At 47.1% G+C, this 23439-nt stretch overlaps 7 protein-coding genes across 7 annotated transcripts; 5 read left to right on the forward strand and 2 right to left on the reverse strand.

The window, feature by feature from the left end:
• Positions 1–588: 588 nt before the first annotated feature.
• On the reverse strand, positions 589–1472 carry B0J16DRAFT_359112 (uncharacterized protein; the record flags this gene model as incomplete). The annotated part of the gene is made up of 2 exons (XM_046129627.1): positions 589–1295; positions 1427–1472. 2 exons carry the CDS (start codon positions 1470–1472, stop codon positions 589–591), a joined length of 753 nt encoding a protein of 250 aa, XP_045977375.1.
• Positions 1473–3881: 2409 nt separating this feature from the next.
• Positions 3882–5071, forward strand: B0J16DRAFT_365605 (uncharacterized protein; the record flags this gene model as incomplete). The annotated part of the gene is made up of 3 exons (XM_046130030.1): positions 3882–4019; positions 4058–4692; positions 4732–5071. The coding sequence occupies exons 1-3, from the start codon at positions 3909–3911 to the stop codon at positions 5069–5071; spliced, it is 1086 nt and encodes a 361-aa protein (XP_045977376.1). The 5' UTR covers positions 3882–3908.
• A 2792-nt stretch (positions 5072–7863) lies between these two features.
• B0J16DRAFT_200764 (uncharacterized protein) lies at positions 7864–10118 on the reverse strand. The gene is made up of 2 exons (XM_046122962.1): positions 9035–10118; positions 7864–8947 (listed from the first exon to the last, which is right to left on the reverse strand). Exons 1-2 carry the CDS (start codon positions 9970–9972, stop codon positions 7957–7959), a joined length of 1929 nt encoding a protein of 642 aa, XP_045977377.1. The 5' UTR covers positions 9973–10118; the 3' UTR covers positions 7864–7956.
• A 2704-nt stretch (positions 10119–12822) lies between these two features.
• On the forward strand, positions 12823–14951 carry B0J16DRAFT_312425 (uncharacterized protein). Its single transcript, XM_046125049.1, has one exon. The coding sequence runs from the start codon at positions 12859–12861 to the stop codon at positions 14731–14733; it is 1875 nt and encodes a 624-aa protein (XP_045977378.1). The 5' UTR covers positions 12823–12858; the 3' UTR covers positions 14734–14951.
• A 2348-nt stretch (positions 14952–17299) lies between these two features.
• On the forward strand, positions 17300–17951 carry B0J16DRAFT_200784 (uncharacterized protein). Its single transcript, XM_046122963.1, has one exon. The coding sequence runs from the start codon at positions 17527–17529 to the stop codon at positions 17863–17865; it is 339 nt and encodes a 112-aa protein (XP_045977379.1). The 5' UTR covers positions 17300–17526; the 3' UTR covers positions 17866–17951.
• A 3581-nt stretch (positions 17952–21532) lies between these two features.
• On the forward strand, positions 21533–22329 carry B0J16DRAFT_376673 (uncharacterized protein). The gene has a single exon (XM_046130781.1). The coding sequence runs from the start codon at positions 21587–21589 to the stop codon at positions 22136–22138; it is 552 nt and encodes a 183-aa protein (XP_045977380.1). The 5' UTR covers positions 21533–21586; the 3' UTR covers positions 22139–22329.
• A 50-nt stretch (positions 22330–22379) lies between these two features.
• On the forward strand, positions 22380–23430 carry B0J16DRAFT_351510 (uncharacterized protein). The gene has a single exon (XM_046129194.1). It carries the CDS (start codon positions 22792–22794, stop codon positions 23290–23292), a length of 501 nt encoding a protein of 166 aa, XP_045977381.1. The 5' UTR covers positions 22380–22791; the 3' UTR covers positions 23293–23430.
• The last annotated feature ends 9 nt before the right edge of the window (positions 23431–23439 follow it).

A 23439-nucleotide genomic window follows, 5' to 3' on the forward strand; every position in this document is an offset into this window, starting at 1 on the left:
AATTAAAACTTCGCTTAAATAGCTTAACGATAGCAAGTTCAACGGCACGCATCGCTTTGTGGTGCTACCGGATATGTTAGGTAATATTAGTTTATAATACGACGCTATCCTATCTGCAAATACCAATAAGTTACGCTAAGAAGAAGTATAATTAAAGAAATATTTAAGGACTATATTGGAAAGCAGCTATGCACTACTGGCCATTTGATAACATAAGCTTATAAAGACTATTTAAGAGAAACCTCGAGTTAAATTTATAATAAAGAGGCAATATAACAAGTAAATGCAAAAAAACGCGTTTACAAACACATGCAGATCGTCGATCAAAATAGGACAGGTCAATATCCACGGTATGGATTGGAAGGGAATAAAACGGGGATAGACAGGCGATTAAGCAGTAGACAGGGGTATTCGACAATTACAGGTACACGATAATTGGGAATAGAAGAGTAGGTCGTTGCTGACTCGTAGTGGGGCAGACAGCTACTGCTAATAATGTAATACAGAGTGGTGGGAGTGAGAAGTGTCAGGATACAAAGGAGGAGTATTAACACAAAGCTTGGCTTATAGATATCCATTATGCCTAATCTACTTGCCATACCTCATGTCAGGCTGATGAAGCGCTTGGGGTATGCTGCCGAGGTAGCCCACCTCGATATACTCTATCTTGATGGCATCCCCACCATAAATAGTGCAAAGGTTTGGAGCACTGGTATTGCTGAAGGGAAGGGCCGAGGTGGGTATGCTGGTTTGAATATTTCCATCACTACAGTCGCCTGGTGATGAAGGGGCCAATGTGTTGGAGAGGATGGCGCAGGAGATGGTGCTCTCCCAAGGTTCCCAGTTGGTAGACAAGGGAATATATTGTTGGTTACAGTCTCGGTGACCGTTGTAATCCTTCAAGAATGGTGTTCTGTGAGTGCTAGGAATGGCATCGCTACCAATGCTGAGAATTCCATTGCGAACTGTTGTTGTTGTTGTTGTTGTTGTTGAGAACTTGTCGGGAAATAAAAGTTGTTGTGCACTTGGACCTGGTTCATGGCAAGACAAAGAGGCCCTTGGCGCACCCATAACCTCTTTGAGTCGGATCAGCTCTTTCTCTATAGCTGTATTACGACGTAATAAATATTGGATGGTCTGGTCACGACTTTGGTCGCTCTTGAGCTCCGCTAGCTCGCGCTCTAGCCGCCCTATATGCTCTTTTGTACGCATACGTATTGCCCTCTGAGCCTCCCGATCGTTAGCTCTCTTGCGGGCGAGCTGTTCAGGAGTAAGGGTAGAAACCCTTCTGGTTTCTAAACAACACTATATTAGTGTGATAATCATAGGATGCCCTGCTTTCCTTTGCATTATTTTCGTTGCATACAGTATATCGGTGCTCCGTAGTATCAGAACAAAAGCCAAATAAAGGAAATAGCCAGCTTACTCTTTCTCTTGGATCTCGCGAGCTCTGTTGTCAATGATTGGATCATATTCAAGGTGTATGAAGAGGCAGAAAGACGACTAAAGGATGATGCAGGCAGAGCTAGCGGTAGTAAATATTCTATTTGTTCTTGTTCTGTTTTTGTCTTTTTCTATCTGTGTGCAAGTGTATCTCCCTTCCTCCAAACTTGTAAAGCCACCCGAATGGCGATGGTAGACTAGTAGTATCCCCCATGTCCCAAGCCTCCGTGAAATATAGGAAGGGAGGGTGTGTGAATTCGACGTATCTCATAACCCGTTCCTTAGGCCCTTAGGTGGACCTCCAAAGGCCTGGACTCTTCCCAGTATCTACACCATCATTTTAATATTGTATTCGTGGCTGATTTATTGCAGTCTTAAACAACTGGGGTTAAGACTAGCCTTGGCGAGATCTGGACTCTAAGAACCCAACGTTTCGATAAACTTTATTACAGTGGGGATGTCTCAAATCCAGAACCGAGAATGCCAACCAGGCCCGCTGGAACGACCATGGAGCATGTCAAATTTTGCCTTTCTAACGTCTCGTTTAGCAAAAGCCACGATGACTGTGCATAAGGATAGAGACAGATGGATTTGAATTTTCACACTCGGCGCAACTCAGGGATAACCAATCAGATTACTCTTGTGACAAATTCCCTGTACGAGGGATGGGCGGGGTCTGCGTAATGGAGCTAACAACTCAGCTGAAAAAGCTGGGGGGAGGGGGGAAATGCTTTACAGAGGCATGAATTCAAAAGAAATATAAGGAAATAATCACAGTTCATAACCTTCAACAGTGGTTCACACGGAATAACCGAAGCGCTCTGATATGATTGCGTGGTTCGAGACCACCCTAGATTTAACACTAGAGCCGCCTCGTTATGTACGTCGGAGCAATTCCACCGGTAACGGGAAAGCATTATATCGTGACTGGTCAACCAACTTGAATTCTTTTTCTGACGCCAGTGACAGAGAGATCTACTTCTTAAGTCATTTAACTAGCCTTGCCTGACGTTATGGGCCATTTCTTCGCTAGAACAAGCATGGCTGAAGGAAAGCTGTCATACCCTGCAGCTTGAAGAAGAAAAATAGAGCCAGCTATCCCTTGCGCTAGCATAAGTCTCCGCAGCCGTTAGGTGAAAGGACTTAGATCAATTAAAATATGCTCAATAGGTATAACCTCGTTTTCAGTGTGATTATTAAAATGAAATAGTTACCCGGGGGAATGACAACTTATTTGAAAGCGCCAATATATCATCAGTGTACATGTTGATAAATGGAAAGAGGTCAACATATTGCATTGGAATAGTTCCCACACTGACGGGTCCATCCTTACAGTTGGCAGTGCATCATCAGCCCTGGGTGGCAGATCATCGTGGGGCACTTATGCTAACTATCAGTTGCCCCCATGGCATGTAAGCGCCACAAAAATTTCTCGTACAAACTCAGCCGCCAACCGATGCAAGCAAGACATGATTATTGAGGTCAACGATTGGCCAACAGTATAGCCAACTGCCTCGAAGACGACATTGCATTAACGGCCTTGCCTCGTATTGCATGATTATTGGCCACCACCCTAGTCTTACTGATACAGCTGGGCGATTGAATCCACTTTGGCAATCATGGTCAAGGACCGAATCGGCTTCTCCAGTGTCTAAGAAACAAGAAGGGTCCCTTGCTCACCCTATCTGCAGTACAGCAATGAGGGTCTTGTGGATCCAATAAATATCCCAAAAAATGTTCAGAGCGAACACAGTCTAATAGAGAACATCTAACACCATTGTTAGATTAGCATGGGCTAAGCGTCTGTCTTTCTTTTCTTTTCTTTTTGTCTTAGGGTCTGTTCTTTTTTTTTTTCCTTCTTTTTTTTGCTTCCTAGCCACATTTTCAAGGGGTTCTCTTACAAGGCGAACATCGACTGTTCACCCATAATCGTTCTTATTTCGGCCGCCTCTAAGCCGCTTTCCCTCACAACAAAATAACCATGTAAACTTTAAACCCTACCACAATAGCAGCATACTGCTTGGAAACAGTTGATACTTTGTTGTTTGTTACTGCCTCGTTGTAAGATTATAGTGTATCGTAGAATTAAATGCTCTACCCAACATAATCTCTACGACCTTACCGCCCAGCCTTTTATAATACCATTCGAGATTGTGCGGGATTTTTTATGACTTGGCAGCCATGCGGAGACGTAGTGAAACTCCAAGTCTGACACGCAATATCTTCATCGCAAGCGGCGTGCTGGATCGTCCGACAGCGCAGAGATCTATAGCGGATGCGGAAATTGTGACGGGTGCTTGTCCGCCTGTTGACCCCTAACCTAATCACCGGACATAGCCTAGCACACTTATCCATATGAGGTTAGTCAGGGGCGGAAGAAATTTTTCTTCATTTACCAATCGCAATTGCCACCCTTTTTAATCTTGCAACCTTGCATGCCCTCGGTCATTTGATGACGGACCAAAATGGACGGTGAATCTTCAGTGTTGACGACTACTCCTTCGTCAAAGACACGCCGTAGACCACTGTCTAGCAAAGGTGACAAAGCATGTCAGTTTCCCCCTATTTCGGCCGATGTTTCACCCGCCAGTCATCGCCACCTCAAGACACGGAGAGACATCTCTATGAATTCAAATACTTCGCAAAACTACCTGCAGAAATCAGAAATGAGATTTGGAACCTGGCGTTCTCTCCACGTTCTCCTCGCATATACATCCTCCACGCGCGCCGAATAGAAGGAAGTGGGAGGCAGTACCCTCATTATCAGTACGACGTGCCAGGACTTATGTCCGTATGCAAAGAAGTCCGTGAAATCACCACTAGAAATCGAAAGCTTTCTCTCATTTCGGGCAGACATAAATTCGGTACCTCTGAATATGTCGACCGCATATATGGCTGGGTTGACCCAAAACGCGACTCACTCTATATTGATCTCCAGTGGAACATCCAAGATGATTTCCATGATATCGAAAACATCTTTGAAACCTTGATTCTCTGTCCAAAGCGCGTCGGGAATGCGTTGCATCTAGAGGAATTGTCTTATTGGTCTAGATCACTTTCTCGTTTTTGTATTTCAGGGCCTCACCAGTCGCATTCGTCGAGGATCAAAAAATTACAACTCGTATGCCGATCATACAGCCTTCCACTCTCTAGGTTCTCATTCGGCACCCAAAATGATCTTTTAATCTTGGATCTTGACAAGGAGAACGATATAAACTGGCTCTTATCGTTACGGAGTCGTCTTCCAAAGTGCGAGATTCCCTAGAATGATATCGAAGATGATTTGAGTCGAGAAAGAAACCTTGATTGGCAATTTGGAATACTCAACGATAGGCGTACAGGGATAAAGCGTTTCGAGGGTCGATATTATATTCGACTTAGCCGTGCCGGCAGCGGAGCCATGCAGCATCTTCCTTTGCCAACGGATGTGCAAGTGGATGTTCTGAATATTGTTAATGATGCTTGGGCTGATCCGGATGGCATTCCGGACGATTTCCATGGTTTTTTTTGGTTCATGCTGCCGTGGACAGATTATGCAACTTTAGTCGGTCAAGTTTGGGCATCATCCATCGGTATAGAGATATCTCCCGACGTGCGACGGGTTGTGCAATTTCATCTGAAGGGTTAAGACACACGATTGACAGCTTCATGACTGAAATGATGTATACAGTCTAAGATGGTTTTGCCAGGCTGTCGCCAAATCTCACTACCCCGCAACCCCATTTTGGTGAACGATTTGACCCAAATCGTCTCTTACTGGATACCTAGGTCTGAAGCTGCGTCTCCCGAGGTTAACTGTGAAGACACCGACGGTGTATACATAAATGGTGCAGGTGATAGATACCGAGGTTCTGGAGTTGTTATGTGTCGGTCCACCTGCTCTATTTCAATGGTCAACTGGCATGGCAGATCTTGACAAGTTAATTCACGCTCAAACTCGAAATTTTCCAAAGTCGTGATTGGTTGCCACTGTATTTCGTCGAGCGTTTCCATCGCTGGTGGCCTTGGCTCTTCCGGGACCGCAAAGGGTATCCATTGAAAATTTTCCGAACACGTCTGTGGCGGGTCTGAAGATACGACTGGCAATGCTCTTAGTTCTGAGTATCGTAGTGGACACTCCTTAGAGTTCCTTGCGTGACCTAGTATATGACATTTGCTGCACAAAGGAGGGTTTCGTATCGGCCTCGCGTTTTCGATGACTTCGAAGCCACTGAGTTCTCTTCTCACACTAGATAACGGCAAAGACGAACTCGCTGGCGAGGTTCTAAGAGGGGTCGCCGATTATCTTTCCGAGCCAAGTGCCAGTGCGGATGGAAATCTTCGAGTTGTAGTGCCTGGTCTCGAACTAATAAACCCTTCAGCTTGTGAGCGCAAGGTAGCCCTTGTGATCGTGAGAAAGAACCAGTACAAGCTGACAGAGGAGCAGAGTCTTCATGCAATAAAAGCTTTCGTTGCTGCTCAACTTTTCGCAAAGCTTCATGAGACACCCAACCACGTACTGCACCATAGAGGGTACTGGAGAGTTCAATAGGGGTCCTGGTCTTCTGCTTGGCTTGGTTCGACTTCAGCTCAGCCAGTTGGTTCAGCAGTGCATGCTTGATCGATCGCCAAGCTTCGAACAAGTCCAATGTAGATACTTTGGGGTGGCTCTTAAGCAGCCAGTGTATGCCTTCAACCATTGAAGTAACGACGTTGTCAAAGTGGGGGCACCTATGGATGTAGGTTACAAGATGACTAGAATTTTATAAACGAAGATATAGAGCCAGGATAAGTTGGGTAAGAAAATTTAGTCTTTGATTCTCTAAACTTGTACCCAATAGGTTAACCCTGACGAGGCGCTTCCTCATGTTAATAGCTCACCCAAGCACCATTAGCTTTGGTTAAACTGCATTGCCATACTCTCTACCCTGCGTATTAACGTTAGCGCCCTTATCCAACAGAAGCTACACAATCTGCTTATAGCCTCTAGCAGAAGCTACCTAAAGTATATTACTATAGTATCCGCCCTGTATATCAACATTAGTACCTTAGTCTAACAGTAGCTATATAATCTATTTATAGCCTTTATCTAAAGCTACCTAGAGTATAGTACTATAGTATCTACTTTATATATTAATACTAGCTCCCTTATTAAGTAGTATCTTTATAATCTACTTATTATCTCCTTTTAAAGCTACCTAGAGTATTGTCACAGCTTAAGACCAGACCAAACCAGCCTACCCTAGACCCAGCTAGTGGGTCAGTATCACGTGGTGATACGTTATCAGCTAGATTCTTGACCGACTTCCAGATAGATCCTGAACGTAGCTCCTTGAGCTACGTCTTGTCAATAGAGCCTGACCTGCCCGCAGTGCCTATCCGTAGCTAATAGACCCGATTCCGCCTGAAGCGTTCCCCGTCCACCTGTATACTGAACTCTGACCGTGACAAGTATTAATCTCTTAGCAATAGGAAATCAATGTCCATTTTTACCTCAGCGGTGACTGGATTGCTGATACCTAATCCATCAGGCTTTCGAAAAGTGATAATGACCCACAAGAAGTACTTGGCGGCAGCTTCCAGTCTCAGGACCAGATCAAATTTATCGAAATTGGAGTTTTGGCGATTGAATGATGGAGGAAGCCGTTGGCAAAGTATGGGGAGCTCCTTGTTACCGCTTGCTTCTGGCATAATGAACTGAAAAGGGAAACTATAGGTGCACCGAGGACCTACAGCTTCAACGTCGTGGACTGGATATGCAATATCTAAGAACTGCCTTTGGTCACTAGAATATAGCGAGCATATGTGTATAGGCATACTAATAGTTCAGGTAGACTTAGAATTAGTATGATGACAGACGCCCGGATCCGTGGGGATTATAAATGGCCGTTGCAGATCTACTGAGTATAGTTTTATCAAACAGGGAACAGATGAGGGTAATGTCCGCTCAGCGCACCCATGAAGCGGATCTCCACTCGAGGAATAGAGAGGGTAAGCAGGATCTATCCTTCCAGCGGAGCGTCTAGCCCGAAGCGGCCCGGCCTCCGTCTGATGTACCTACACCGCACTTAAAACCTGTTGGAAAATTCGGGGATCCCCCTTCCCTTCAGGATTCAGACTGTTAGTCTGAAAGTCCTAGACGAAACCATTTAAAGATATAAACCCGAGAAGAACTCTCATCTCAAAAATTAACAATAAAGTGTCATAAAATACATTTTCACCCAGCACTACTGCGCAATATAAAAAAACAGATGCTGCCTGTGATTTTGAGTTCATAGTATCCGTGAAGTTATTCATGATGGCCGTGATCCTTGTCCTTGACACCTATAATGCTGTTATTAGGGCAAACTCCGCCTTCATACCCTGGTCGTCATACGGTGCCGCAAAGTGTAAAACCTATTGGCACATCCGTGCCACACCCGCTACGTCCCTAAGCGGCCAACCATCCTCCTCCGTTGACATATAGCGTTCCTTCTCCCCCCCCGAGAATATGTTCCCGGCTGCTTTCTCCTCTATCGCGCCTTTTCTAGGCCTTCATTCACAAGCTTGAACGCCCCCTGTGTCTTCTCCCGATTTCGAATCTTTATAGGAGACAAGTTCCTTCGAACCGGTTGGTCTGTTGAACTGTGCAGTACCATTTGACACCGGGACATCCCATCGTCCAAGCTCCCACTCATTCCCTCCCAATGCCATTCGTAAAAGATGTAGCTTGTTATCTGCCTGTCTCGCCTTCCTAGCGATTAAATCGCGTTCGCAGAACATGTCGACAAAGTCAACAACTCGCTCGAGCGAACAGTCTAGTAGCACCAGGGCAGCGCTGACGCACACGATGATCATCACGCCGCAGACACTGAAGTTCTGCACCTCACCGGCGGCCTGCACCAGCTGGTTGGTGCATTGACCCTGCTGATCCCAGCCTGTAGGCGGTTGAATGTACCCGAAGGGACCTAGGTCAGCTGTGTTGGAGGCAAAATCGATCACGTACGCCTGTAACATGGCAAGGTTGGTCTGAAACCAGCCGATCACCTCAGTGTGCCACTGATTTTCCGGCAGACCATAGGAGATATGTCCGACCACCATGTTGTTAGCCCACAGCGCCGCTGTACCGAGGCTTGCCACAGTGTTATATGTATTCGATTGGACTAAGGAATAGAGCATACGATTGGCAGTAAAGAGCTGGGTTGCGCTAAAGTTTAAGGTGTTCCACGTCATGTTGTTTACCAGGTTAAGAACGCCGGCTGGAGAGGTGCATGATGCAGTTGACGGGTTGCACAAAACATATTGATCGGCACAAACCATAGTGTCGACGTCACGATCAGGGCCAAATACAGTGACTCCCTGTGAAGATGCATTGCGGGTTCCGTTGGCAGAAAACCATGGGTCATAAACTGGAGCCATATACGCCAAGTCATTTTGACTTAGGAAATGAACAGTAACATCGGCGTCAGTGCGACTGAAATCCGGGATTGGTTTCCAAAGCAAATGGTTTGGCGATAAACTGCTATTAGCAAAAGTAGGATAGGACCTTAAATTCGTCAGCATAAGAGAACACTACACGTTATTTCGTCTTATTTTCTGTAGTCTTTGGGGAAGGAAAATTGGGATCGCATACTCTATCAAATAGCCGATTCCAGTATTGTTTCCTACTGCTTTGTTGTACTTGTACGTGTAATCTGTAAGACCCTGCATCGGCCCAAGGAAAAACTTCACGGAAGGGCTGTTTGCACTTCCGGTTTCCTGGACGAGGTCGTCCGTATATACCGGAGAGCAGGTCAAGCTCAGCTGTATACTAACTCGATCTTCGAATTTAGCATTGATTCCCAGCATTTCGTGTGAGTCTAGAAAGGCTGACGTGATGCCAAAAGCTTTGTTGGGGCCCATAATACAGCGGTCAGCGGCCGGAATAGGGCAAGGTGCCGAACTGCTAATGTTGTATGGGAGAGTTGGCCGGATAAATACTGATCGAGCTGCCGAGCTGCTAGTGTTAGCGTAGAAGTTGGCGACATGGCTGCGGGCCCGACGGGTGTCGTTTTGCCCTTTTGCCCCCCTCGCGCTCATTGCGGGTATGTCATTTTCGCTAGTGGTATTGAAGAACCAGAATCCGCAACTATTTGGTTGCACGCGTGCAACCACGGTGCCGTGAGCTTTGTTGGCCACTCTTGAGGTAAAAATCGCCGCGACGGCGAAACCTGCTGAGATGAGCAATGCAGGAATGGCCACAGCACACGTCTTCTTAACAAGTTGTTTCGGGCGGTTCTTCGACCACGCTTGATGGATCTTGAAAGCCTCCCATAGTGTCTGGGTAGCACCGGCAGAGTTCCGCAGACTGACCTGATGCTGGAGATCGATAGCACTAGCACTTCCACTCTTCGCTTTCCAATTGTGAAGAACGAAAGCAACGATGTTCCAGAAACTTGATCCGGCGACAGTGACGAGGATGGTTAGGCCTGAGAGGAGGAGATTGCCGTAGTTAAGTGGCAAGGTCAGAGTGGCGGCTAAGATTGTTGACTTTGAGTGGTCCCACCACAGCCCGCTGGCAATTGCAACCATTGCGAAGCCTGAAACCGAAATAAAATCTTTGCCTGTATTTTAAGGACTTTTGGGGTAGAAATTGAATTTCACAGGATGGCATATTGAATACCAGAAAATCTCAGGATTCATGGCTGTCAGCTCATTATTTGGATGCCACTTCGTTGAGTATTGGGAAGAGAAGATGACTGGTAAAGCTGCGGCGTCGTCGGTGAGCATGAAGAGGCTGGTAATCGTATGACACTGAGACATTTTAGCGCATCGCCGTGCGTTACCAGGATACTCCAACACGGCCATTCGGCAAAACCCCGCTCTAGTACAAGCCCGACTAAAATCCGTCGCCGTACTGGCTTCCGGATGTCTTCTACAGGAAACCTAATGAATACAATATTTGTGGCTATGAATATGAGTGATTCAGTCGCATTATATGCTGTTATGTGCATCTTCACTACTTGTCTCTCTTTCGGAAATCTACTTGTTATTTGCGTTTCTTAGTCCTTAACCCTGGGAGGATTGAAAAACCTGCCCCCTTCAGGCCTCACCTTGTTTGTTGGCAGGTTGGGTTCAGATCACGGGGCAAGACATTCGGATTGAATGTCACCGGAGAGATCTATCTGGAACCAAGCATACATACCCCTGCAGCGCATGGCGGAAACCATTGGTACTTGCGGCTGTGATGGCTTATTAGACAGACACGACGAGGCTTACGGGGTAGTAAGAACCCGCCTTTTGTCGTTTGTTTGCTTTTCTTTTCGTGGCGGAGCAGCGGCAGGTGAGGCGGCTTACTCAATTCTGCCTCGCAAGGCATCCTGTTGCCGGTTCCCATACGCAAGTTCCCCCTGTTTCCTAATAGTATTAGCGTTGTTACCCCATTTGTTCAGCTCTACTCACTACAACTCGGTGATTGGACGATATGCCATGCACCGATCACATCGCTTTGACGCCCTAAGAAACGGCATGCTGTCTGCAACAATCGCAATATTTCCCAGTCGCTGTTCCGCCAGCTTCAGTTGTGGCGAAACACTAAGCAACAATTTTTTTTTTTTTTTTTTTTGCGGTCATGCATGCAAACATATGAGCTACCTTAGCGTCATTTACACCATATTTATGCTTGATCCGACAACTCCCTACTGCCTGGATATGTCACATGTTGCCCAGGAAATGTTTCTTGCCGCTAAGGTACGGCTCCTGAATATTGCATCGGAAACGATTGTTCTCGAGGTAAAATGCCTGTAGGGCTTGGATGCAGGCTTGGTACGGGTCGCCGATAAGAGTGGGGGAGTCGGAGGAGGCAGTTGCCGGACTGATGGGCGTTGCCGTTATAGCTATTCCGAGGGTACGGACAGTTTGGCGCATAATATGAACGCCGGCATAGCGGAGAGTCTCCCGTCTGCGTGGTCAAGCTTAAATCGTCTGCAGGGGTAGTGGGGCATGCCATGAGGGCACGGGAGCACAACCCGATTACAAAGCGCAATAATTCGCTTGAGCACTGTTCTGCCAAGCGGGTTGGGCCTGCTTACAATAGAGCAACCCAAGAGCACCCCAAGGGTATCCCATATACTCATCCTTTGTAGGCCCGATTTCACGGCCGTGTGTCGGGTGGTTTTTAAGTGTTCCCTTGTCGCTCGTAGGCAGTAGGGCTTCTGAGCACTACCGCATAACCACAGCCTGAATCAGCGGACAAGTGCTGGCGGATGGTGAGTCTTCTCGGTTCTGCAAATGTCCCCAGTCAAAAGGCATCCAAAGGTTCCCAGCCAGCACCTCGTGGAGGTGAGAGTCGTCGCTGGCCTGATCACGATCCGCGTAGCCATTGGTAGAGCGCGTAGAATTTGGCTCGACCTCCACAGTGACACGGGCCTCATGGGTTTCAACAGCCGCTACGTTGCCCAACTCGTAGCTGAAATTATCGATACGCATCTTAGCTATGTGAGAAATGAAAGCGGAAGGCGAGTTTACCGAATGTATAGATTGGTGAGGAGGGATGAGAGAAGAACAGTATGGAAGAGTTAAAGATGTAGATGAAGAAGAAAATGATGAAAGTTAAGAGCCCTAGACGATGTAAGGATGAAGGTAATGGTAGGTTGTTCCGCTTACACGGCCCCTCTTTCCCCCAGGCGAAGAGTTGGTGGTACTGTCAGATGCTTGAGTTTGAGCTTATCCTCCACAATTAACCAGGCAGCCTGCTCCGGTGCTTTCATGCACGATAATGGAGATCGGCAACTAATATTTGGTTCTTAAACCTGTCCAGGATTCCCCTCATATGGCTTTTAGTCTATCGAAAGTGGCGTATTGGGATAGAGGTGCGAGGGGTCAATGCGGTAACTTCCTCAGTTTAAACTTGCTGATAACCAGCTATCATTGCTATTTTTCAGTCTGCTCGACTGAGCTGGAGAAGTAGTTTCTACAGGAACTTTTAGGGCGGTTTTATAGACGCTCAACTTGGAAGAGCGGAAGGCGAATAAGCTGGTCAAAGCGAGTTGAGCTGTCTGCATAAGTACAATACCTTCACTCACCCACAACTCGCAAATTGCGAAAAAAAAAAAAACAAGGACGGCGTGCGTCACTTGCTATCAGTGTAAACGATTGGAACCCCCTGGATAACCCTGGTTAAAAGGTATGCAAACCCCGGGAAAAGGTCTCCAATCTAGAACTTTCTCGTTCGACAAATCCCTGCAGCAATTTCTCTCCGCTGCAGCTAGCTTGTTTACAGAATGATGCGGGCATGGCTCCATCGATAGTTTTGTTGCATTGCCGTTGCACTTTGGGCTCAGTCGCAGTGAGGCTTGAGGGTGAATACACTTTGGGACTGAGCATATAAGTGAGAGGGACAACTCACGCTGAAACATGCAGTTCGTATGGCCGTCAATATTCGCAATCTTTCGGCTGCTGTGCTACAACGTCGCTATCATGATAGAATCATCATCCTCGTTTATCGCATCCTCGATCCCCCTGCTTCACAATGCAGTGAAATCCCTAATCTTCAAATGCGCCGAACTTCTCATGGCTCTGTTTATATATAAAATCTTCTCCCTTCTTGCCGCGCGGTCTCATCAATTCACGTCTTACCTCATGTTTGCCGAAGATTATATACAACGCTATCTATTCCTGTCTTCCCGTGGCTTCTCGCGCGCCAGCCTTGTCGTCCTTAGCTTCAGCATCCTCAACCTACTTGCGTCTCTCTACGGGACCTTGCTCTGGACGCTTGACTCTCCAGGCTACATCCTCAGGGAGTCTATTGCCAGAGTCGCCGAATATGAGAGCTTACGCACCAAGGACCCACCTTACATTGTTCAGTTGCATGTTGATTCCGACGATCTTAGAGAAACGGAGGCGGCTCTTTCACAAACCGTGGGATCCGAGCTTTTTCGACCCGGGTTTAACTACACCTTGACCGGCGAGGTCCTGAGGGGAACTCCCGAAATAACGGCGCCGACGCGACAAGACGACGTCGGGGCGCGAATCTGGCTCGATGATGATGGCTTTTCCGTTTCGCCAGATAGTTACGTCATGTTACCTGGTTCCGCTACTATGAACGGCGAAGTGTTCCCTGCATCCGATTGCATATACTTTGGCGGAGGTGCCGCCTCCTGGAACTGCATTTTCAACAACACCTTCGCACAGACGATTATAGACACAGTTATTGGGCTCCCCGAGGTACACTGGGATGACGAGTCAGATCTAAAGCTAGATTCGAGATACATCAAACCGAACAGGATCGACAACATCTGGTCTTCCTTCGGAGCCGGTGGCGGGTCTGCGGCCATGATGCAGGTCTTTACAGTGACTAAAGGCACGCGACGGCATACCTTTGTTGAGTCTGTACTTCGCGTCACAATGTTGACGAATCCCGTTGTTCCATTTGCTGCCGAGGAAGTTGATAATCTGGTACGGCGGACCTGGAGTGCCAACGAGACCGAGAGAAAGGACCCTCTCATCGACAAGATTGTGAATGGCATGATGAGAGCGCAGGATGAAAAGCTCAGTTACCAATTCGGAGTCAACTCGGTCGATAATTTCAACCTCACAGTGCTTCAATCTAGCTGGGGTTATCTCACTGCCGCAAACCCAAACAGTGGGAAAGACATATTCTCCCTCATTAGCATCACTTCAACCAATATCACGCTGATAAGATCCGAAACTATTCAAAATCCACCGTCACCATTGGAAGAATGCGATCAGGGATCATTTCAGAATGAGGCGTTTGGCGGAAAAGTCACCCAGACTGATTGTGCGGCATCTAAAATCGATAATGTCAGCAACAAGTTCTTTGGTCAGGTCGACACTGCTGCTGTTCTGATAGCATACGGGCTTGGCAATGGCCGCTCCAACGTCAGTTTAGAGTCCTTTGATGATGATGTATTATCTTGGACTGCGAACATGTCGGCCACGATGGAAAGGCTGCTCGTCGCAAGAGCCTACATAGTCAGCATCGACCCTGCCTTGGTCACAATCAGCGTTGAAAAGTTGATTGTTGCCATGTCTGGTTTACAGCTTCTTCTAAGCGTCCTCGCTGCGGTTCTCGCAGGCGTGACATGGGTTGCACTATCTTTTTTTGCCGATGCATACTGGTCCAACACCTTCTTAGCAAGCGTAATGCATACCACGTTAGACTGGGGTGGCAAGAAGTCAAGGCCTGGCTATGTGCACAATCCGCCAAGTATTGAACTGCTGCTTGACAGGGATGGAAATTTTGTGACAGTGGGTGAGAAGGCACTTGTTCTTCAAAACCGACCTTTAGCTTCCCTAGGGTTCTTAGCCAAAGATCAAGAGGGGAGGAGTTAATCAACGTAGTGCCTCATATTATCGGGTATACCTGCTAGTGGCTGAGATGTGGATACTATGTAAGGAGTTGTGCTCCTCTCGGACACATGTAACTTTGAACTAACAACAACACAATCAACCCCTTTTTGTTTCATCAAGATGATACGCCGAAAACGAGCCGGCAAGTGAGGGATATGGCCAAACACCGAAGTCGACCGACCAGGCGGAAGTATAGTAAGATCGCAAAGGGGTTAGAAGCTTTAGAGATGAAGGTGGCCGTTCAGAATGAGCGGATTGCTGGCCTCAACAGGTCGGCGATCAATTCAATCTGGGGTGTCGATTGAGTTGAGGCAGGGATGGCACGGTGTGTTTTATGGGACGTGCACCAGTTGATCTTTGCCCACCAAATGCGTGATTGAATTGAATTGAATTGAATTGAATTGATCGCCAGCCTGGATTTTGTATGGGGCGATGATTTTTTGTGCTATGCTTTACGTGGTGTGATTCTTTGTGGTGGCGGATGGTAGGTGCTAATAACCCGAAGAGCACTCGCATCTCTCGTTCTTTCTCTATTTTTCCACACCTTTCTTTTGCTACCGTTTCACTCTCTCTTACATGTTCGCGGCCAGAGGAAGGGCACTACCACACCCTTCATCTGGCCGGGACCACCTTGAGGTAGTCTCGAGCTGCCGCACGCACAGGCCAATCTCAGCTTCCCTGACATAAGGCTGCACAAGCAGCTGCGATATTCCAGCCGCGCCTAGTCATCCTGCTGACGGGTAACCGGCTCGACAGAATGCGCCATTCGTGCCGATGGTATGCTGGATAGAGTGTGGTCTACTGACGCGTCTGCAGAAATTGGGTTCCGAGGATAAGGCTAATTTCGAGGGCTCCCACTGGAACGGCGCCCAGGCGCCGCGATAAGATTTAGCGGGTCCCAGAGTAATTTGATTGGCCAGCAAATGCATCACTATCACCTGTAGTTTTTTTTTTTTTTACTTCGGATCAAGATCTGGTTCGATTACTACAACGAGTCATTCAACGCGGCAGAATGAGTGCCTCAATTGAGTCATCCCCTGTTCTCCCCCCTTCGGAGGAGTTTGCTTCATTCCCCGATGATTGTTTGCCCCCCGAAGCCGAGTACAACTCTCGCGATGCGCTAGTGACCGCAATTAACACAGGGGCTTCCACGCGAGGCTATGCATTTATTACACGAAAACCAACTACAAAAACAAGTGGTAGAAAAATTGTTACATATGCATGTGATAGACCTTGGCAGCACAAGCCTTCAGCAAAGAAGAAACACATGCGCAAAACGACAACTCGAGGCACGGGTTGTCCATTCTCAGTCCTAGCCAAAAATCATTAGACAAGACAACTTGGTCTTTACAACATCGACCAGACAAGGAATATTCAAAGCACAACCACTCTCCAAGTCAGCACCCATCCGCTCATCCCGCCCATCGCAAACTCAATTCTAGCGGAAAAGCAACTCTACCAGAGCTTGTATCTGCCGGCATCTCTCCGAGGGATATCCAGACATATCTGCGTCAGCAAGACGACAACTCTCTAGCAACTAGGCAGGATATTTACAACTGCATTGCTAAGTTGAAAGATGACATGCACGAAAGACGAAGCTCAATTCATGCTCTGATCAACAAACTAGATCGAGAAGGATTTTGGAGTCGTTTGCGGGTCGACGGCAATCAACGAGTTACAGCAATTTTGTTTGCTCATCCAGGTTCCCTACAATATCTTCAAGCCTACTCTGATCTATTGCTGCTTGACTGCGCATACAAGACAAATATATACCAGATGCCACTTCTTGACATGATTGGGGTGGATGCTTGCCGGCGATCATTTTGCATTGCATTTGCCTTTCTCAGCGGTGAGCAGGAGGAAGATTACGTAGGGGCTCTAGAGAGGCTTCGATCACTCTACGACATGGCTGGAGTTAGGCTTCCGTGGGTGGTTCTGTCTGATCGCTGTCTTTCATGCCTTAACGCCATTGACTCAGTGCTTCCATCAGCACAGTCGTTGCTTTGCCTATGGCATGCAAACAAAACAGTGCTTGCACATCGCCTTCCAATTTTCGCGCTACAGGAGAAACTAGCTGTTGGCACTGCGTCTAATGCATCGAGAGCCATAAAAACGAGGTCCAAACCGGATGGTTGGGCAGATTTCTATAACTTTTGGCTTGAGTCGTACAAGAAAAAACTCGTCAAGGCCTGGATCGATCAGCATATGCACTTTGGCAATGCAGTTACTTCGCGTGTTGAAGGTATCCATGCACTGTTGAAGTCATACCTGAAGAGAAGCAATTTTGACCTTTTCGATGTTTGGAGGACCATCAAACATGCAGTTGAAAATCAGTTATCGGAGTTGCAATCAACACAAGCCAGACAACAAACTCGAAAGCCAACGCAGCACTTAGGCGGGGGCTTATTTAGCGCTCTGCATGGCTGGATTTCCCACGAGGCAATGAAGAAAGTCGAAGAACAGCGGAAGCTGCTAGACAAGAAAGATCCACTTGCCTCCCCCATCTGCACAGGAGCTTTTACAAGATCATACGGCCTCCCTTGCGCTCATAAGATCAAGACGCTACAAGACCGAAACCAAGGTCTTCAAATAGATGGCTTCCACCGCCAGTGGCATCTCAAACGCAGTGGAGCACAGTCCCGGCCAATCCTTGAACCCCATAAAGTTGAGCCAGGTAGCAAGACGACAAAAAATGCACAGTCAAGTACCTAAAGAGAACCGAGCGCGTTTGAACAGTTGACAAAGCGGGTACCACGGACATGTTCAGGATGCCACATGATAGGCCATTCAAGGACATCGAGGTCATGTCCTTTGCGACAACAAGACATCTTGCTAGAATTCTCCGTCTCACACCTAGCTGAGCCATTCACCACACCAATGCATGTGCTAGCTGGCTGGTCCCAAGCAGCCGAAGATGCATCAGCAAGACGGATCCGGGCCCAGCCTTCCTCAAGCAGCCATTTCGATGATGTACAGTCCCAAGGTCAGGAACAGGAACTGGACCAGGGACAGGATACTATAGTAGTACGAGGTACAACTCCGCAATTACTGCAGACTACCGAGGAATCACACCTACCTACGCGATCACACCCAGCGCCGTCATCGTCATCGTGACCGCCATTGAGGCAACCAGTTCCAGAGTTGCCGTATTACGCACCTGCGTCTATATATCGACGTTATGTCGCCGTGAGAGCAGCATGGTATGAAAGCCCACCTGCTGGCAGCCTCAAGACAAATCAAGAATACCGCAGGGCAATAGGTCTTCGGCAGCGATATGGTAGAGAAATGTATACCTGGTGCCAAGACCACAAACAAATGGGCCAGTACTGCCATTTGCCGCAAGGAGGACGAAGAAAATGGACAAAGAAAGAAATGATGGCCTATATTGACTGGGATTTTGAAGACGTTAGACGCACCAATGCTCAGGTCAAAAGGCAGCTAGAAAACGACGGCAAGGAAGCTACTAGACGCGGCATGGGGAATGTTTTGAGGCAAGCCGAAGAGGACATGAGGGCCCAAGAAGCACTTTATTCCTCAATATAATTAACTTAGTTACTTAGGTAGGGCCTAGAGATCGGCCCCCCATGCTTTCATTACGAACTTCGGTATCCGTGCCTCTAGCACGGGGGTGCACTGACCGGGCAAAGGGGCTGTGGATAGGGGAAAAAGAAGGTACCTCAATTTTGCAGTGAAACCCGCCTAAATCTTTGTAGCTTCTTTACCTGCAAGTCCCCGTTTTCTGCACCTATAATGCCTACAATTATTCATCTATTACAACACTACAGTAGGTGTTAACATTACTATATTACTAGCTTATTTTTAATTGCTTACAATTATTGCAGGATTGCTTTAATTGATATAATAGATATATTATTTGAAAGACTAGAACCTACAGTTGGTGTAGTTGATCGGAACCTTGTCTCCAGGGCAAGACGCACAATATCATGGGACCGGTGCCACTTGGGCAGTCGTACAATTGAAAAAGGCGAATGCATGAAGAGTTGGATAAAAAGCGGGATAACACAAGGTTATCCGGTAGATTTACTTGAAGCAGAAGGTATTAAGGACAACAACGTAGAGGGATTAGATGATCTGGCTGGCTGGCAGAGCTCCAACCCAAATTCGGTTTAGTTAATAATATAAATGACGTCATTTCTTGGTTTCCATATGTATGGATTAAGTTCCATATGGGTTGCATTCCATATTCCATATTCCATAAGGCCCCGTATGGAGTATGGAGTATGGATAGAAAGCCTGCTGCGGACTCCAACGCCTCCCGAGGAGGTTGCTGAACCCTTGACCCCATGGGTTTCAAAGACCCCAAAGACAGTTCTTGAGGTCCAATCTCAATCTGGCCCGCCATATAAGACCTAGCTACCCCAGACCGACAGGCCAAGTGGATCTCAGTCACGTAGCGATACATTATCGCAGAAGGTCATGACCGACCGCCAGATAGCTCCTGAACGTAGCTCCTCGAGCTACGTCTTGTCAACAGAGCCTGACCTGCCTGCAGTGCCTATCCGTAGCAATAGAACCTATCCCGCCCGAAGCGTTTCCCGTTCACCTGTATTCCTGAGCCCGACCCGTGACAGCTGGCATTCATCAGCTGAGAACGGCAGACATTTCGATTTGACAGAGGTGCATTTGACGCATGCCCCCCGCTTGACGCCGGAAGCTTTAGATGAATTACTGCTCGACATTTGATAATAAGTCGTATTGTTAATATTGTTGATGATCACTCGGATTATATGCCGAGTTGAGTCTTGTGTACCTGGTAAGTCTGTGTCAGATCTGAAACCTTCCGGACAGCGGAACTTCCGTCGGCGCAACAAAACTGGGATGGGCAAGATGACGTGTGTCAGCATATTTTTATAATTCTGTGTACCGGGTAAAATGCATGATAAGCAAGTTGTTAGATTTTACTAACTACACCACACATCACCAAGATGGGAATCCCCACTTAGAGCAATGCATGACTGGTTTATATCTAACACATGTCACGGCCAGGGTCCCTGGATGCATTCAGGGTCTTATCCGCTGCGCCAAAGCGCAAAAGACTAGGATGTAAGGTCCCTGACCTTACACCGCATTCTCATAAATATAGCTATTTTAGGCTATGATTGAAATTTTAACAACTTTTTAAGACCTTGTTTTTACTGATATCTAAGAGCTTGGACTATAATCAAGCTCACTAGGTAAGAATGTGGACTTTCTATATGTAGCTAGGAGACGGTGTTCCTCCACTGAGTAATAACTATCTCACTCTCATCTCCGATGGGAACAGTCGCCATATTTTCCTATTTAGGCTTAGTCGACTGGGGTTTAAGCTTACCTGGTGTGGATGCTGATTAATCGAACCTCTTTCACTTCTGGGACTTGATTTCTAAGCCTCAACAGTCTTCCAAAAAGACCTGAAATTCACCCGAGCTTAGTCGAGATATGCGACTAGATCTATCAAATAGCTCAAATATGACCCCGGATTTGATTTGTTTGATTTGAGGGCAGCGCTGGCGTCAGTCTCTAAGCGGCTACAGTACCCTTGAGGCGCAGCAGTGTCTGTGAGAAACTCGAAGGGCCATGGGCCAATCAAATGCTGAGAAAATGCGTAGGCGCCTGAGGCCCGTAGTATGTCAGACGGCCTCACGGCCCGGGTTTCAATAAATCCCCTCAAAAGCAAATGACCCGCAGCCTCCAGCCTCATGTCAAATGTAAATGTGTATTGATAATGATGTATCTTCTTGGTACCGGGCTGATGCGATGATCCCCTTTTATGCCTTCCCAATCTGGCTTAGCTTCATAGATGACTAACCAAAAGGTCACACCCGGAGGCCGTCACATTTGACACCTCAAAGCTAATAATAGCACTGACCTCTTAGGTTATAGGTGTTACTTTTCTGTGTTTAGATCTCCTGCTTTAAAAGGCTATAGTATATATCCTTGTTATGGACTTTACACAAGTTAGCTACCTTTCCTCCCAAGGCTCTCATTCAACATAGCTATCTATCATCCGCCGACGGTGTCAGAGCGACTTCCGAAGATCACATGTGGCCATAAGCTGACAGCAGTAAGAAAGCCCCAGTTTAACGGGACTTGGGAAGAACCGAAGCAATTCAACCCACGGTGGACAAAAAGATATCCTACTAATCCTTGTATGTAAGAAGATCGGCAGTTGCTGCTTACATTCGCGCTTAATTAGGACTAGAATATCCCAAAATGTACAATGTTGTGCACTTGCACCTTCCGCTCCAAAATAACATGCTCTTTGTAAATTTTAGGGTAGGGACCTTAAGGTACATGGCTCTACCTCGTAAGCAGATGTTTTGTCAGAATTAGGCCCTCGTATGGGCCCGTAAGCAATTTCTGGCTGAACGAGTGAGGTATCCAGAAGTACCGCTGCTGCGTAGAGGTCCGGGCGCAAATCCGGGGAAGTGGTGACATATCAATAGTGCGAGTAATGAGTACTCTCATCTTACATTAGTCACATTGGTACCTCAACACGCTCGCTATCACTACCTGACAAATGTGTACGCGGTGGTGATATATACATTTGCATGGCATGTGGGTCTATCTTTTATTTACAAGGGTTGTTGTATGAGAGGAAGGTGCAAGTGCTCAATACTGTAGGTATTCAGCCCACAAAACCTTAGGCATAAACAAAAGTTAGGCCTCGTATAGTGCCGGACCACATTTATTGCTTTCTAGCCCTGGCTACGTGTGTTATAAAAGGGCTACGATGTTCACGCTTTCTTCATCAATCTGTTCCAACTCATCAGCTCTACTACATTCATCTCCCATACCAACAAGCTTCCAATCATTTCCTTGTTCAAACAAAAACATGCAGGTCTCCCTTCTGTCTATCATCGCCGTTCTAGGCCTCGCGACCGCCGCTCCTGGAGCCGTGAAGAGCATGGAGGACCTCCCTGATGGTCCCTACAAAGGCCTCAACAACGACGACGGCTCTTCCACTTTTACCAACCTGGAAACTGGGGAGTCTTTCAATATCAAGGCCGATAATGAGTCGACGGCTAATGAGAAGCGATCCGGAATTTCTCTCAACAAGCGTGGAACCGACTGCTGGGGTTATCAGCTTGACCATGGTGGTGTCGACCAAGCTGTCGTGCAGTTGAAGAAGTGGGCTGGTACAGGCCGCGACTGGTCTAGTGGCAACAAGCCCGACTACTTTGGCTACAATTCCCGAGGCGTCTATGTGTACTACTGCATCAACGCTAAGCACAGTTCGGGCAATATCGATGTTACCGACATCGATTATGCTCTCGGCCAGATGGATGCAAAGTGTCAACGATACGAGGCCGGATACTACCAGTGGGATGGCAGCCCTGAACTTATTGGCAAGTGTCGCTCTGGTACTCAGGTTTGCCGAGGCTAAATCGACGCCGAGATCAAATTCGAGGACTCGTGAAGAGAACCCAACAATTTTCAGGATGCATGTATACGCAGGTGGTGGACCCTCAGATCGTAGCTGACCGAACGCCAAAATCTTTTTCATTCTCACCTCCTCTTTTGAGAAGTCACTCTTTTACTTATGCTAGTTGCTTCAAATACAGACTAATCTTTGCGAACGTCTTTTGCCATACTTGGTATCTTGCGAGTAACACCTGAACGGGATGCTGTAGAATTCCTTTCTTCTTCTCTGTAAACCTATATATATACAATATTATTGATCCTCTCACTTTCATTGAAAGTGGACGTTTCGTGATGCTATTGGCTGATAATCCCTGTATTACCCGCATTCCACTTTAACTTGAAAGAGGGCTCTCAATAGAAAACTTCAAGCAAATTTCAAGTCAAAGCGGTGGTCCAGTCCTTTGATTGGTTGATTTCTTTGCTTCTTTTATCCCCGAGTTTCGAGTTCAACCTTATTGGAGGGATCTGAATATGTTGACGCGCGTACGATGTGTATCCTAGCTATCTAATTTTTAGTGAATTGGGTTTTAAGGACTTGCAAAGGCTCCTCATCGTCTCCGTTATCCCCAGCCATCCGAGAACCTTTATCTTGAAATCAAACGATCTCGTATCATCATGAAAAGGCAATTTGAGAGCACTCAAACCGATCATACCACGGCTGCCGAGATGAGCGAGACGACTCCGTGGCTTCAGCATACTCGTTGGCCTGAGCTGTTCCGGAGTAGACCGCTCGATATCGTTGCCTCCTCGGCTGAACAACCAGCCTCTCGGCGAAATAGAGGTTGTCTGCTTGGTCAAATACAGGGTTCTTCCTTATGGAGCTCTGCTGAAACCGAAGACCAGCTGCGAATCATTCTTCAGGGCCTGGACTTGATGTTTGACAGAGCAAGAGCTACAGTCGACCGCACGCCATGTATTTCTCGCTGTTGGCTGAACACGTATTCGGAAGATGCCTTCTGGACGCATGGATTTCGGGTTATACCAGGTTTTAAATCTTTTCCATGTCGCCAAACATCTCTTATGTGCTTCGTATTTCGCATTCTGCAGTACCCGAAGCGGCAACGCCGGGAGATATGTAACTTTCGTTTAGGATCAAATGAGGTGAAGATGATGTAATATGTATTGTATTTGGTTGATCAACTGTAATTAGGAGAAGGCGATAATATTAGTGATAGCTTAGAAAGCAAAGAATGCGAATCCCGGGGCAGTGTGAGAAATAGGCGGTCCAGTCCAGTCCAGACACCCTGGACTGGACTGGACCGC

This window comes from Fusarium flagelliforme (assembly GCF_020744385.1).
Source record: "Fusarium flagelliforme strain FIESC 12 MPI-CAGE-AA-0113 chromosome Unknown B0J16scaffold_9, whole genome shotgun sequence".
In the NCBI taxonomy this organism is placed as follows: Eukaryota; Fungi; Ascomycota; class Sordariomycetes; order Hypocreales; family Nectriaceae; genus Fusarium; species Fusarium flagelliforme.

What these genes read in the sequence shown, in the direction of transcription:
- B0J16DRAFT_200764 (XM_046122962.1), bottom strand. Translation starts at nt 9,972, where the DNA reads ATGGTTGCAATTGCCAGCGGGCTGTGGTGGGACCACTCAAAGTCAACA. An exon ending in GGAATCGGCTATTTGATAGA is followed by an intron (nt 8,948 to 9,034) that starts GTATGCGATCCC and finishes GACGAATTTAAG; the next exon opens with GTCCTATCCTACTTTTGCTA.
- B0J16DRAFT_312425 (XM_046125049.1), top strand. Translation starts at nt 12,859, where the DNA reads ATGATAGAATCATCATCCTCGTTTATCGCATCCTCGATCCCCCTGCTT.
- B0J16DRAFT_200784 (XM_046122963.1), top strand. Translation starts at nt 17,527, where the DNA reads ATGATAGGCCATTCAAGGACATCGAGGTCATGTCCTTTGCGACAACAA.
- B0J16DRAFT_376673 (XM_046130781.1), top strand. Translation starts at nt 21,587, where the DNA reads ATGCAGGTCTCCCTTCTGTCTATCATCGCCGTTCTAGGCCTCGCGACC.
- B0J16DRAFT_351510 (XM_046129194.1), top strand. Translation starts at nt 22,792, where the DNA reads ATGAAAAGGCAATTTGAGAGCACTCAAACCGATCATACCACGGCTGCC.